We start from the raw sequence: 12,556 nt of genomic DNA on the forward strand, positions 1-12,556 counted from the left end.
ATATATATATATATATATATATATATATATATATATATAATATATATATATATATATATATATATATATATTATATATATATTATATATATATATATATATATATAATATATACATATATATATATATATATATATATATATATATACCTATAGGAACATATGTGTGTGTGTGTGTTAGAAAATGAGAACTCTTTTCCAGCCCCACGGTTTTATCTTCAGAAAATTCTAGATTAATTTAGGTAATTTCCGATCAACTCGCTTTTGGAAAAATCATTCATGTCTCATAGCTCCAACATTTTTAATATCTGTGAATATTTACAAGCGACTTGATTACTTTTTCTCCAGTCAATTTTTTTTGCTTTTCATCATGGAAAAAAGAGAAAATATTTTGTAGCCCTAAGAGACTTGGTTTTGATTTTTATAAAGTAACTAAAATGCTTGTTGCAGGCTTAAAAATGAGAGCTGTTTTTAAAAATTGAAGAAAAAGCAATCAAAAGAAAAACAGTTTTGTGGGGATGGGTTATGTTATAAGAAAATTAGAATACTTACATAAATATATATTCGGCTACGAAAACATGTTTGAAAACAAGACTAAAAGAATTTGTTTAGAAAAATTCCTATAGAATATTTTAACAGAGAAAGTTCATTATAGTAATCAAAAGATAAAAAAATGAATGAAACAACAGGTTTTTTCAAACTTTATGACAGCATTTTTTTTCTTTTCAGTGCTTTTTAAGATTTTTTTGCCAATACATTTTTGATTTAAAATTTTATGGAACATGAGCATTCAGAGGTTAAACATACAGAAAATAAAAATATAAAATATTCCTGCAGAAAGAGGAAATATAAAAAAAAATGAAACAAATATCTAACATGTTTGCTATCTTCTCTGAAATGTGTTGGAATTTGTTTGCTGTGAAACTAAGGGCATCCTTGTCCTAGAATTTTTTTTCAACGGCGAAAGTAATTCATTATTCCTTTAACTTCGTTTAAGATTTTCTATACAATTAAGAGTAGGAACCGATCATGGGAACAGAAAAATGCAGTGTTTTGAGAAGAAACGAAAACTGCAACTGTCCTATCAATTTAAGACTGGTTGATTTCAAAACGTATTTTCTGCAATTGACACAAAATTGATTGACTTTCCATTTCACTAAATTTATTTTAGTGAGGCAAAGAATACAAAACACTTCATCATTTCAAAACTAAACATGTAAGAAAAACTAGATAATTACTTTATCTTTGACTTCTAGAGTAAAAACGAATAGATTTTTTTATTTGTTTTACTTTATTTGCTCAAATTTAAAAATGGTTCAAATATTGAGAACAATTGAAATTAAAATAATTTCAAAAATAGTACGTTGACGTAATCAACGGCTTGACTCACTTCTTTTGACATCTTTCTAACTTTTGAAGATTTTGGTTAAAAAATTATTAACTGGGTATTGAGTGTATCTAAGTGATAAACATTTTAACAGTTTCATATAAATTTAATTAGAAAAAATCAATCAATTCTTTGTTTCCAACTTTTGGTGTTTAACTCATTGCTTATTGATGTCTGTGTTTTTAAGAAATTTTTCTTTGCGATTGATTGATCTTGTTGAGCTCCAGCTTTCTAAAAAGCTGCTTTATGTTTCAAAATAACTGACAATATATGTAGTTAATTATCGGTTTAAATTATGGGGATGTTTAATTGGACATTGTGATTTTGTATCAGTTTTAATATTAAAACAAATTGTAATAGAGGCTCCTTCAATAAATTTCCCCAATTTGAGCTTTGCAAAACTAATCGTGGAGAAAGCTTTTCATCTCGAAACAAAACTTTTTTCGACAATCTTACGTATGTTGGGACTTGAGAGACTCTCGCAGGAGCCGTTCTGTTGTGTTGAACCAGGTTATTAAAAATATTTGTAATAATAACAGTACATTGTTTCCAGATATCAAAAGAAAAACAATGTCTTAATTATGTGTATTTACATCGAGACAGAATCGATATCACTCTGGGAGAGCACTATTAGGCCATGAAAGCCTGTTTTCAAGATTGTCACATCAAAAACAATTACTGTGGTAGTTGCTGTTAAGAAAAACTGGATAAATTACCGCTGTCAAAAATACAGAGTTAACAGTTTTTTTATTTTTTTAACAAAAAAATTTTAATGTCAACAATCGGTCTTTATTCTTCATTTATTATTTCAAATACTGCTCAGATTTCAATAATGATTGACCGGCTGGCACCTTTAACTCAATGTGGAGCCTTCTTGTAAGACTTCATGTAATTCTATAATCTGTTAAATATTGAAAACGACATTTCATCATTCTAACTATCTCTTGCAGAATTTTTCGTCCAAGTTATTGCACTATTTCTCAATTCTGATTATTTTTAAATGGTTTTCTCTACCCTGGAGGTTCAAATTCAAAGTCAAAAGGTCAAATATCTACACCATTATGGTATCCATTAATGGTTACCATCGTAAAGTTATTTTTCTTTCTTCATCAGCTAGAAGTCTTAAATCGGGCTTCGTCTAGGAAGTTAATGAAATTCACTAGTTCCGTGTAGTATGAACCCTAATATCCATTAAAATAAGTCTAATATCTTTATTCCATTTCTTTATCTTTGTAGTTTGTTGTGGCCTTCACAGTTTCCATTAGCTGTTTTCTTTGGGTGCGGGGAAGAGGGGGTGTGGGGGGCTAAGCTTTTTTTTCCAAAAGTGCTGTTTGAATATTATTAACCTCTCGGGCAAGCAATGCTAGGGCCTTGAAGTGCGTTTGGGTTCATTGTTATATTTACATGGAAATGCAATAAATAGAATTTCCGTAAACACCGCCCTTGACGGGAACGGACGAAATGCACCTTAAAGATATCTAAAGTGAAATTACAAAATTTAGCGGGATATAAAAGTTTAGCCTATTGTCATTTATAATCAGGTGACACGAACATTTCAACTAAAATTGCTTTCTTGAATTTCAGACAAACTTTCTCGAGCGGAAAGTTTGTTTGTACCATGTTGATAGCCTGAACGGGTAAACTGTTCAACCGCGCCGGGCTAAATTTAACACTAAAGATTAAGGTGTAAATTTGGAGTTGGAGCCCGACTTTTACAAAATATTCCTTGTACTTCGAGTATGGTAATTTACGCTTGAATCGTATAAATTTGAGTTCTTTTAATCATAAAGATTCGTGCTGCTAATAAATTAGCAAGAATAAGTTTTGATTTTCAATATTGCTTTCAATTAACACCCGAATATATGTCATTTCTTGCAGTTGATATACGCTGGTATGGATAAGTTTCAGTTCAGTCAATTTCAATTGGAAATCTGATCGTTTCAGAGCGCCACCCGGGGGGCAATTAAAAATGCGCCTTAAAGATTTTTTGCCCAACATTCATTCTAGATTGTGAACTAGATATTTCCGTATTTTATTACTGTTGTTTTTATTACCCACGGAGCCGTAGCCTATATAAAACCCAATACCAGCGTCTACAGAAAATGACCCGTGATTGTGCTGTGTATAAACTATGGTTGCTAGGGTATATTTTTAGAAATGAAAGAAAAAATAATCGATCATCTTCTATTCCTTGAGGAAAAAATTATATCAAAAACAAGGTGCGCACGCAAACACAACTGCAAAAACAATCTTTTGATGCATTATTTAAATGCGACAACAATCAACATTGTCTAAATTGTAAACACCATTTTTTATCAACTATAATAGAAGAAAGTTTAGTTGTTATTATTTCCAAAGCAAGCGTGTTACATAACAATGCTAATTTGCGTAAGAAAAAAGAAATTTGTGAATGGCTGGATAACTTAATTTTCTCTATTTTTCCGTGGCCAAAATTTTGTGTAAAAAAATCCATTTAGTCATTGATTTTTGAAGCAATAATTTAAAAGCATAAATTTTGCCTTGACCAATCAAATATTCACGCACGTTAAAATGTGTATTGAAGTTGTACATTTATCAAATGGTTGTAACCTATTTATTCACAAAAATGTAGCCTATAAGTTACTTTGAGCTAAAAATTGGGCCATATGTAAGCAAAAATATTCTGTCATACAATAGTGAAAAAGGCTCCAAAAATGCCAAATGAAACAAAGCATAAGGAATGCTTATTCTCTTCTTTAATAACTTCATTTATGTTCAGTTGCGCTTTCACAAAAAGTAATAATAGTCCCCCTCGTTTTTACTAACTCATTCCCTGCTCTAGTTAGTACAAAGCGGGAAGCAACCGTAGTTCAAAAATACTTTTAATTTACTTTGCTATAATTAGCCTCTTCCATTTTCACAACCACAATTTTTCCTCCCACCTTGTTGTTCACGTTTATTATCTCAAGACTAAAAACGAAGCTCATTCTTTGTTCACGTTTCCTTTCACCTTTTCAAATTTTCGCAGCTAACCAAGAAAGAAAGGTTTGTTATTAGCCTTTTCTCAAAGTGCAAAACCTATTTTACTCTGCAGTTGACCACTGTTTATTTTGTAACGCCTTTCCTCGATTTTTGAATTTTGACGATAGTTGCTAATTCTTTTCAACCGAGGAAAAGAAAAACGGCAGAAGCTTTTACTTTTGTGCAAACTGACAGAAATCTCATTAGCGTCCCGGGGAGAAAAAGAATTTGCGCCTTTTACTGAGCGGGGATTTGGGCGAAAAGGGTGAAATTGCGCTCCCTTATTACTGAGGTTTCAAGTTTGCACCCCTCGTCTGTCTGCCTCTTTTTCCCCAACTATCTTTTCCCTCAATCTTGCGTCTCATTGAGTATTTCCCCCTTTTGATTTCCCCAATAATTTTTCAGACTTCTTCCCTTGTTGAACACAATTACAAACTTATATTGAGAACAAATTTAGATATTTATTCACGAAATGCGCAAATTTTCCCCTGGTGAAGTCATTTCCGTATAGTAATTTTTCCATCTGTTCACGTGTTTGCTGCCGTATTTCACTCGCTTACAAAATGGTGTCAATTTTTAATGAAGTGTATACTTCTGCGCCAGATCAGAGCCACGAATCCCGGCGCTTTTATAGAGCAATTGCATCATTATCTAACTCTTACGTAACAGTGAATAACTCCTCAGCTGAACAAAAAGGCAGCGGAAACTCTCAGTCGGTAGTGGAATTTTCCACAATGACTACTGCCATGATCACAACAGCGGCAGTTTTGCTCGTGTGCTTCAGTGCGCTGGCTAATTTGATGGTGATTCTGGCGTTTTTCAAAGAGAAAAAACTGCAGAAATTGGGCAACTATCTTCTGGTGAACTTGGCAGTTGCTGATTTCATAATGACGTTTGTCTCCGTCCCTGTGTTCACCCACTACACTCTTACAGGTCAGTTGAGTAATCAAAACTTAATCAATTTACTTTGTGTTTTCTTTTCACATTTCGTTTAAAGATTTGTTTCACATTTTTTTAATGATCGATTTACAATTTGATATATAAATTTTTCTTGTCATGAAAAATTTCCCGATGATAAACGCACAACTAATTTTTAAATGAGGCATTATCTTCTCAGTTCTTGAAACTCAACTTTGAAAAAATTGGTGGATCTATTCTGTTCCCCCCCAGTGGTTTTTATGACCCCTGTTACAAATTATATGTTGTTATATAGCACGTTACTATGTAAGAAAATAGCACATGGGCCTGGGGGTCATAAAAAATTTATGCTCACTAAGCTGGGGGGGGGGGGGCTGAAACAGAAAAGATCCCAATTGGCAATAGAAGTGTTGGTATGAACTGTGTTATATTAAAACAACTCCGAACATTCCATTCATAATGTCAACAACGCATATGATAGTTAACTGATTTCGTTAAAATTATATAAACTCTTTCGTCGAATAGCTCTTATGGTTTTTAGTCTAACTTTCGCAAGTGGGCATACTAATAATCGAAACTAAAAACAAAGCACAGGTTTTTTTGCTATTGAAACTAATTAAAATATACCAAAAATGAAAGATACTAGCCATTTTGGCCGATGCTGAAATGATACAGAAGATTATTTGCAAAATTAGATTGTGTAATTATGCAGGTATAAATTGTGTTAATAGAATTAGCCTCCATTATATTTTTTGCGCGATGATCAGATTATAAGCGTTTATTTCTGTTGATAAAAAAGAAAATAAATCAGCGATTACAAAGTTTTGTCATTAATTTTTCTGACGTTACTTATTTCTTAAATTCCTTTAAACGTAAGTTTTTTTCAGTTTCAAGCAACATCAAAAAAAAGTTAGCGAGAAATTGCTAAATTTTGATATTTTACTGTATTGAGTTGTGCTTGATGGAAACACCCATTTAAAAATGTTGACGTATCGTCTAATTTTGTTGACTACGTGGCATACGTCCAAAATTTTCAGAGAAAAAAATGTGTTTCGTGGAAACAAGTGAAAATATTTTGTCACCATTTTCATTTTGCACAATCTCTGTTCAGGATGGAATTCAGTTAATCAATGGTAACATAAGTGTCAACAAATTATGAAAACAGAAGAAATAATGTCACTATTTTTCACGGATGAACGTAACCCATTTCCACAATTTTGAGCATCTAGTTAGCTTAAAACTTTGTTGGCATAATTTTAATAATAAATCTTTGAGACCCATTTCGAAGATTTAAATGTTAATGCGAACGGTAATACGGGTAATTGCAAAAATTCAAATTGTCTTTTTAATCCACAATTATTTTCTAATTGGACAGCTCTGAAAATAATAACAAAAAATCTCTTTCATCTTTTTTGACACTACGTGAGTTATTAGATAATACATACATGAGCAAATGTGCCGAGTTGAAATGAGTTACTTATAGCAAAAATTTGAAAAACAAACAGTCACTATTTTTCATGCTAGCCCCAAAAATAAACATCGTTATGAATTGCGACAGATATAAACAAACGTGAAACAAATTTGATCTAAATTTGTTTGCTGTTAGCACATGCTCATAGCTCTAATCTCGAAACATGGCCGTGAAATATAGTGACAAAACCGAGGAAATTTAATCGAAAAATTCAACATTTGCCACGTAATGTTTGTTATGCTTTGAAATTTTGATATATTCGAGTCGTATTATTATTTGTGTATTATTATGAAGGTGTTTTGAATTTGATTTTGCTCAGTGTAGTTTTTGCAACTATCAAAAATATAAATGGTCTTGAAATTGTTTTTGCTTGATCATTTTGGCTTAATTCAATAATAAATAGAAACTTCAAAGATTTTTGATTAAACGGCACGATGCTAAATTAATGTTGCACAATGTGAAATTTTCGACATAACAATTTTTTACGTGAAAATTATTGCCTGATTTTAGAAAAATTCGGAAACATCGTTTTCATCTGTTGTTTCTTCTATATCGTTATTTTTTATTTATTGTTTGGTCAAAATTCTGATTATGTTTTTTCATCAAAACATATAGCCTTCACGGTGTATTGGGAAGCGTTTCTCCCATTAACCAGATTGTTCGCTGCAAATTGAATAGCAACAAACTCCCGAAACAAGATTTTTTCCATCAATTATAACCTGGTTTCTCATTTTTGTCTATACCTTTACTTTTGTTTTGTAGTATTGTTGCTTTTCGATTAACAGTAAAATTCTACACGTTTGAAAATTTTTTTTTATTGAAACGGTTTCTTCAACATGCTCAAAGTTTCCAGCGGGTATAAAATGTTGTGCAGTGGTTCAACTCAGAATCAGTGATCCAAATAATGGTATCACCTCAATCTTGTATAACTAAATATAAAACTCTGGTCTCAATGACAAAATATGTATCTCATTTGCAAAGGAGTAAAAATTAATTGAAGATATAAACAGCACGAGCTCAGTAGTCAAAGAGTGTACTTCTACAAAAATAAACTCAATCAAAATTGTCTGTATTTTATATCAAATTCAACTGTACTTCGCCGACGACTTTGTGAACAAATATTAGTTAGCCAATTTTTAGCAAGTTAAAGAAAAAAATGAAACGCAGAACAATATCATTCAATATTTGTTAGTTGAATAGTTATTAATATCTTTGATGTTTATTAACTATGCTAAAGCCAAGCTTGCTCGTTTACTTTGTTGTTGTATTCCAAACTATGTCAATATTTTTATGTTTCTTCACAACTTTTACGTCAAAATGGGTATCGGGCGATACTGATTGCAACAGTAATTGCGGTTTAAAACAAGGTTTAACGATTGCGGGCTTTAACTTTACAGACACAGATGTTGACAATTTAGCGACAAACAACGGTTCATTATTGCGCAACATTTTTTTATTCATAGTTCAAGACGAATCAAAACCCAAACCAAAAATTGAAGATATCGAGAGCTCTTGCATGTTGCATCCGTCAGCAATTCCGGCGATTGAAAAAGTATTACCAAAAATGTTTTCAAAAGATTTGGTAACAACTGCAAACCCGTCAGGTAGTTCAACTAATTAATCAGTCTAGTTATTAAAAAATAATGGTTACAAAACATAATTCCGACTTCAATTAAGGGAAATAAACTTCAGGTCGGCTGAGCTCTTCTTTTTCTGTTAAAACCTTTGTGAGCCATTGGCATGTTGGGCGTAGAGAAATATAAGGTACCTATTAAAAACTGCTGAAACATTGAATCAATATGCCAGATGTTTTTTTCAGATTTCTCTCTATTTCAAACAAAAAAGTTTTTCAAGAAATTTCAAGAAGAAGTCAAGAATTTTCATTTGCTTGCTTTCCTGTTCATACCGCATGAAATAATAATACTTAAATGTCACATAACTATAACTTTATTCGTTTGTGAGTTTTTGCGTCACGGTCTGTGTGTTGAAAAAATCTGTGCATGACGTCACTGTCTTTGTGTAAGTTCACATGTCTGTGCATGTTGTCACAAGAAAATTCAATAGAGTTCGCAATTTGTACCAAATTTGTTCTTTATTCAATTTAATGCTTTTTTTGGAGAAATGTCTGGGTTAGGCAATTGGCGTTCTTCAAACAGTAAACTGCGTTTTGTATTGTTTTAATTGCCTTAAAAAAACAAGTTTGCTGCAATTACTTTGGTCCTGATAGTCAATTTTTTAGTCAAACTTATGGATATAAAGTTGCGTTTTCTCTTTTTTAAAGGTTTGCTAGATTCTTCGTGTATGTTTCGTGGTTTAATTTAACTTAGTTGGGCATACTGACTAGTTTCATTGTCACTATCGTGAAAATTTTTGCATGCTACCCTTAATTTGGATCAGACCAAATTTTTTCATGATTTCTCCGCTCTCATTGAGTGAGATTGATTGATTAAAAAATTCGCCATTATTTTTATGAGACCAACGATACGTATCACTTCAATTGACAGTTTGTCATATTTTACCGGTGTAGGGAGAATTTTGGTTGTTTTTAACCCACATTCTCAATCCCCCCTCACTTCGCTACCCCATCACCCAGTGAGGATATCCTTCCTTAGTTTAAGATTGCTACGCCAGAAGCCAGTGCTATGCCAGGTTCTCACGAGCAAATCGTTAGCTAGTTTGTTGATTTTGGTTTGATATGATCTGTTAAGACAATGAGCTTAAACTTATTTTCTGAGTAATTTTTTTGCTACTAATTTCCAGAATGATCTACTAAAAGGACGCTTACCCGCTAACGATCATTTTAGTGTTCATAACTTCAAAATCTAAGTTGCTTTTATATACAAACACCGCATGAACTAGTTTGACATAGCTAGATCAGATTCATTCTTTATTTATTCTTGAACAAATTTTCTAGACTTTTCATTTCCCAACTTTTACTTCAACAGTTTTCAACACTGAGCCAATTATGCAGAAATTTGAATATCTTGACATTGGCAAATAGAAAATGTTGTTCCCTTTTAGACAATCAAATTTGAAAAAAGGATTGAATTATCGTGAATTTAGAGAATTTTTTAAAAGAAATTTTAAGCTTTAAAAAATTTGCCAGTAAAACGACTGAGCTTTCATATAACGTCCCTTCTTGAAGTTAACATTACGGCTAAAAATGTTGATTGACAACTTGTAACAACCAGACCAATTTTTGATTTGCAGGAAAAATTTTCGGAAGAAGAGGGTAGAAAATTGACGTGGGGATGCTTTTAAACGAGCCCTCTTGTCTGATAGATAGCTTTCTTAGCGACTTACTGGCCGGCAATGCGCAAATGGTTTTTATCGACTTAGCATTTGATGGAGTTAACTTGCTTCAACTTCATTTTACCTTTTTGTCTACCTTAAACTTTAAAAGCTTCTGCGAATTGTGAGCCAAGTCGCAACAGGTCGTCTGCTTACGTCATCAAATTTGCGTCAAGTTTCAAAACAGAAATGACATTTAAAATTAATACCACTTTTAATTAAGAAGATGTTTGTATTAAAAAGGCTTTGCTGTTAGCGTAAAAGCAGTTGAAAAAAAACTCGATCCGAATTTGTTTATCGAACGCGTTGAACTCGCTAATCATTTTGAAGGATGCTTAAAATTAATGTAACGCTGTTTTTTAATTGTATTTTTCAAGAGAGCTTTTTGTGTCAATTGAAAGAACATTTCTCTTAAGACTGTGAAATTTTACCACAATCTTTGCTGTGTTTTCGCCATTATATACCAAGTTAAATTTTCTCATGCAGAGAATATTTTCCTTAGGCAAATATTCATCAGACGTGAAAATCCCTCCCAACATAGGTAAAAGGTGGGAACAAATCATTTTCCGATTCGATATTTTAAAAATTAAGAGCGTGCATGATTTCCAATTTCCAAACTGATGATATATTTTTAACGGACTAAAGGCGCTTTTGTTTTTTTTCGTAGTTTATTGAAGTCTTTACGTTGAGTTTGCTATTTGATGAAAATGGATTTCATTTATAAATGAAGCACGTTGATGAAAACGGAAAAGGTTTAAGAAAAGCAATTGAAAAGGCAGGAAATTGTTCAGGGCCCTCTTTTGCCATAGCACATTAGGAAAAATAACACATGAAAAAACAAGAAAGAAACCGCATAGCCGAAAGATCACTTAACCGCACAACTTCAAACTAAATGATGCTTCAAAAAGGTGCTTTCATTTTTTATGCTTTCAACTATTTTAGTTGCTGAAATTTCATTTTTCTTTTATTTTCGGGCGCTTTAAATGCTTTCCGCTCGCTGCGACGCAAATTAAATTTGTCCATCAAAATTGAAAACTTGAAAAATGTTATCACTGGAGGAAACAACACGTCGTTTTTCCATAAATGGAATGAATTATTTATTATTTAGTTCATCGCTTTGGGGAAAAAAAGATTTGATGTGATAAATGCGTTTAAACTTTAGGTCAAAGATAAAAATTATAGAATGTGATTTGTTTTAGTACATATTGAATGAGATATATTTAGCACAAATTAAAGAAACGTTTAGTCGTTTGTTTACATTAGCTCTCGACTGTTCTATCACTAATGGTCCTATAGTGTGAGCGTGGAAAAGTTATTCCCTGTTTTTTAAGGAAACATTTATCAAAGCTCTATCTGTCTCAACCTCCTCGGCAGGTGGTCTACACATTGTGACATTAATCTACCCATGCATTGGGCAATCAATTTTTCCTACCCGTCCAGATATGGACATAAAGCCCAGTTTTTAAGCATGGAAAGATAGCACGAAAGATAAACTAAACTAAATCAATAATTTAACTATATAGCCATGTTTAAACGTGCTGAATATGGAATAAGCAGACTGTTATTATACTGAACAGTAATCAGACAAAAAGAAAACAATAATTGTTTGTTTTTGCGCAGATTTTGTGCTTTTTTGGAAAGACAAAACAGAGGCGTTTGTTTGCTTTAATTTTATATTTGGGCTTGACACTTTGATATCTGTTTTGATGGGCTCCGAGTCAGAATTATAAAAGGAGAATTGAGATCTAAGCTGTCTGAGCAAAAAAGTAAATAATTCTAAGAAATATCAAGACTGCCAAGGTTTTCACTTTGAAGTCGAAAAGGCCAATCTGTCCTCGGAAAAACTTGAAAGTTTTAGTCTAGCTTTCAACTGTTAAAACTAATGGCGACTTTGAGCTGCAATTTTTTAAAGGAAAAAAGCCGAAAAGCGCTGAATAGAGCTCCTAAGCTAAACTTGTTGAGAAAGTAATTGATGGATAATTTTTATGTGAAGTTTTAAGAAATATTCAGTTTTAAATAGTACTTATGGCGCATTAAAAACACACACGCACGCACGCACGCACACACACACACACACACACACACACACACACACACGCACACACACACACACACATATATACACACCCACACAAACACACACACAAATACACACACACACTCACACACACACTCTCACCCACGCACGCACACGCACACATGCAAACAAACGCTCCTGCGCTCCGCTCACGCACATACAAATGGGTGATGAGTCATTTTTCTAATACCTCACCTCGGTAGTTATGTCAGGAAGCGGAAACATCGATCACATATTATAGAGAGCTAACTTGCAAGGAGGACTAATTGGTTGAGTTACAAAAACTTTCTTATCAATAGACATCAAACAAACCGCAGCAAAAAATAGAGAAGAGCCACGGAATCAGAAAAAAAATAAAACAGTTGATCAATTCAAAATTGAGCAAACAAGGAGGCTCGGTAATGTGCGTTTGTT

At 32.6% G+C, this 12,556-nt stretch overlaps 3 protein-coding genes across 3 annotated transcripts in view; 2 read left to right on the top strand and 1 right to left on the bottom strand.

Annotated features, from left to right (window-relative positions):
- LOC142353480 (uncharacterized) overlaps positions 1–12,556 on the bottom strand; it is a 111,248-nt gene that overhangs the window by 87,552 nt on the left and 11,140 nt on the right. The window lies entirely within an intron of this gene.
- Positions 3,868–12,556, top strand: part of LOC142353481 (muscarinic acetylcholine receptor M2-like) — a 44,085-nt gene continuing 35,396 nt past the window's right edge. Inside the window, exon 1 of the mRNA XM_075405737.1 lies at positions 3,868–5,318. Within this exon, the coding sequence (XP_075261852.1) occupies positions 4,949–5,318 (370 nt within the window). The 5' untranslated portion in view covers positions 3,868–4,948. The remainder of the gene's footprint in view (positions 5,319–12,556) is intronic.
- The window catches only part of LOC142353359 (uncharacterized), a 32,234-nt gene continuing 27,468 nt past the window's right edge, over positions 7,791–12,556 (top strand). The window contains exon 1 of the mRNA XM_075405593.1: positions 7,791–8,378. Within this exon, the coding sequence (XP_075261708.1) occupies positions 8,003–8,378 (376 nt within the window). The 5' untranslated portion in view covers positions 7,791–8,002. The remainder of the gene's footprint in view (positions 8,379–12,556) is intronic.

The sequence above is a fragment of the Convolutriloba macropyga genome, chromosome 14 (genome assembly GCF_964194025.1).
Source record: "Convolutriloba macropyga chromosome 14, txConMacr16.3, whole genome shotgun sequence".
NCBI lineage: Eukaryota > Metazoa > Xenacoelomorpha > Acoela > Convolutidae > Convolutriloba > Convolutriloba macropyga.